The sequence below is a fragment of the Henckelia pumila genome, unplaced genomic scaffold (assembly GCF_033568475.1).
Source record: "Henckelia pumila isolate YLH828 unplaced genomic scaffold, ASM3356847v2 CTG_80:::fragment_1, whole genome shotgun sequence".
NCBI lineage: Eukaryota > Viridiplantae > Streptophyta > Magnoliopsida > Lamiales > Gesneriaceae > Henckelia > Henckelia pumila.
In genome coordinates, this window is record NW_027331883.1 from 1,560,243 (window position 1) to 1,563,104 (window position 2,862).

Genomic DNA, 2,862 nt, shown 5'->3' on the forward strand with positions numbered 1-2,862 from the left:
TGTTGTCTGTGGTGTTACAACACAAACGACAACACTGCCTATTTTACATAACCAACCACGTACACCGTTTATTTCACGTGGCATCAGAGCCACCACTTGACTTTACTAAGTGAGTTCCTGGTTTGTGTTACAGGTTAGTTATAGACACTCCGTACACAAGTGCAATTCGTCCACCTATTTTGGATGGAACAAATTACGGCCCTTGAAAATTGAAGATGAGCATGTGCATTCAATCCATTGAGTCCAGGGCTTGGCAACGTGTTCTTGATGGTTGGATACCACCTATGAGAGATGATGATGTACCAGGACCAAAGCCAAGATCACAATGGACAGCCGATGAGAATACTGCGGCTATTTATAATGCTAAAGCTCTTAATGCTATGTTCACTTCAGTTGATATGAACATGTTTAATCTAATTGATACTTGTACTTGTGCTAGGGATGCTTGGGAAAAGCTGCAAACCCACTGTGAAGGCTCGGCAAGTGTTAAGAAAACAAGGATGTGTCTCATAACTTCAAAATTTGAGAAAATGAGAATGGAGGAATCAGAGACCATCATGGAATATAATGGAAGATTGAAGAGCCTTGCAAATGAAGCATTTGTTCTTGGTGATCCTATTTTGAACGAGAGACTTGTATCCAAAGTGCTTTGTTCTGTCCCCAAAAGATTTCACACCAAGGTTTGTGTTATAGATGAATCAAAAGATACATCTATAATGGGTTTGGATGAGTTAATTAGTTATCTTCGCACTTATGAGATGGAGTTGGAAGCCGAAGATGACTCAAAAGGTAAGTCTATTGCTTTTCAGGTTTCTAATAATGTTTACAATGATTTTTCTGAAGTTCAACAGGAAGTAAAGGAATCTGATCTTGAAGAGAATTCAATTGCTTTGATCTCGAAGAAGTTCACTGATTATCTCAAGGTAATGAAAGAAAAGAAGGATGTGAAAGGTGCACAACCTTCAAAATTTCCTAAATTGCCTACTTCAGAAAAACCTCAAAAACCTGCTGCTACTCGAGGACCTCGTCAAAGGTATGAAGGTAAGGTTCAGTCCTCAAGTAAAAATTTTGATAATTTTCAATGCAGGGAATGTAAGGGATATGGCCACTATGCTTATGAATGCGCAAATCGCCTTCGGAAAGGTATGAATGTGTCTCTGAGTGATGATGATTCGGAAGAAGAACAAGAAAAGGTTGAACATGCAGATCTCATATCTTTTACTGTTTTGCTGGAAAGTAAGAAAAATTTTCAGATCAATCCTCTCAGTGTTGGCTCCGGTGTTGTAACACCTGGACGCAACACAGTTTAAAAATCTATTTGTTTTGTTGCTTCTAACCTTGATAATTCTAGTAATCATGAAGAACAGGTAGCTGATCCTTATACTCTGGAAGGTATTCAAAAACTCTATGAAGAGTTATACTGTGATTGGAACAAAAGGAATCAGTTGAACACAACCCTTACACGAGAGAATACTGAATTGAAAGCTGTTGTGGCTAGATTGGAAATTCTCATGAGTAAGAAAGATCTGGAATTAGGGTTGCTGAATTCTGAACTTGAAAGAGCAAAAACAACACTTGATAAATTTAATTCTAGTTCAAGCAAACTTGAGTCCATTTTGACTATGGGTAAGAATGATAAGTTTGGTCTTGGTTTTAAAGAAAGTGTTTTTGAAACTGGTGAATCTTTCAAAACACCAGTGTTTGTGAAGGAAGGTAATGATTCCTTGAACCATCCTTCAACTGCTTTGAAAGGTAAGAAACTCATTGTTGAAAAGAATGTTTCTGTCCCTAAGCCAAAACAATGGAAGCGTCCTTTTGTATGTCACTATTGTCTCAAATCTGGTCATATCATGATTTTTTGTCGAAAGCTGAAGAATGACTACGTGTTGTGGGAATCTAAGCAAGTGTTGCCCCCCGTGTTACCCAACACCAAGAGCAACACTGACAGAAAGAGAACCACTGTGAAGAAAGTTTGGATACAAAAGCCTGATGTTAGATGTTTTGTTATTTATACTTCCCTGAAAGCTAACACTGCAGGTAATTGGTATTTTGATAGTGGAAGCTTACGACACATGACAGGCTTGAAAGATCACCTCACGGACTACATTGAACAAAATAGTGGTAGAGTGACCTATGGAGGTGGTGCAAAAGGAAGAATTGTTGGCAAAGGAACACTCAATGTGGAAGGGTTTCCAAAGCTTCATAACGTCTTACACGTTGAAGGACTTAATGCAAATTTAATTTCAATTAGTCAACTGTGTGATGATGACTTGCATGTGAAGTTTGATAAAAATACTTGTGAAGTTTTTGATAATGCTAATTATTGTGTTATGACAGGTACAAGATCAGTTGATAATTGCTACCAACTCGGTGAAGAATTGGCATGTAGACACTCAAAGGTTGATGAGTTTAGTCTATGGCACCAAAAGCTTGGACATGTGAATTTCAAGACCTTAAAGAATCTGAGTAAGTTTGAAGCTGTCAGAGGTCTTCCAAATCTAAAGTCTGGTGTTCCATATGTTTGTGGTGCATGCCAAAAAGGTAAGCAAACCCGTGTTGCGCACCTCGTATTACAACACTGTGGGACAACACGATGTCTTGAACTTTTGCACATGGATTTGATGGGTCCCATGAAAGTCGAAAGCTATGGAGGTAAAAGGTATTCATTGGTATGTGTTGATTATTTTTCTCGTTTTACATGGGTAAGGTTTCTTAGAGAAAAATCAGATACTTTTGATGTTTTTAAGAAGTTTTTTACCAAGATTACTAACCTACACACTTTGACTGTAGCAAGGATCAGAACTGATCATGGAAAGGAATTTGAGAACTCATCTTTTTCTTCTTTGTGTGATAAGAAGGGCA

At 38.0% G+C, this 2,862-nt stretch overlaps 1 protein-coding gene across 1 annotated transcript; it reads left to right on the forward strand.

The window, feature by feature from the left end:
* The first annotated feature begins 215 nt into the window (after positions 1-215).
* LOC140873702 (uncharacterized) lies at positions 216-2,442 on the forward strand. Its single transcript, XM_073276920.1, has 6 exons — positions 216-1,033; positions 1,088-1,283; positions 1,368-1,626; positions 1,699-1,752; positions 2,080-2,216; positions 2,338-2,442. Exons 1-6 carry the CDS (start codon positions 216-218, stop codon positions 2,440-2,442), a joined length of 1,569 nt encoding a protein of 522 aa, XP_073133021.1.
* Positions 2,443-2,862: the final 420 nt, after the last annotated feature.

What these genes read in the sequence shown, in the direction of transcription:
- LOC140873702 (XM_073276920.1), top strand. Translation starts at nt 216, where the DNA reads ATGAGCATGTGCATTCAATCCATTGAGTCCAGGGCTTGGCAACGTGTT. An exon ending in TCAGTGTTGGCTCCGGTGTT is followed by an intron (nt 1,284 to 1,367) that starts GTAACACCTGGA and finishes CATGAAGAACAG; the next exon opens with GTAGCTGATCCTTATACTCT. An exon ending in TGAGTCCATTTTGACTATGG is followed by an intron (nt 1,627 to 1,698) that starts GTAAGAATGATA and finishes TCAAAACACCAG; the next exon opens with TGTTTGTGAAGGAAGGTAAT.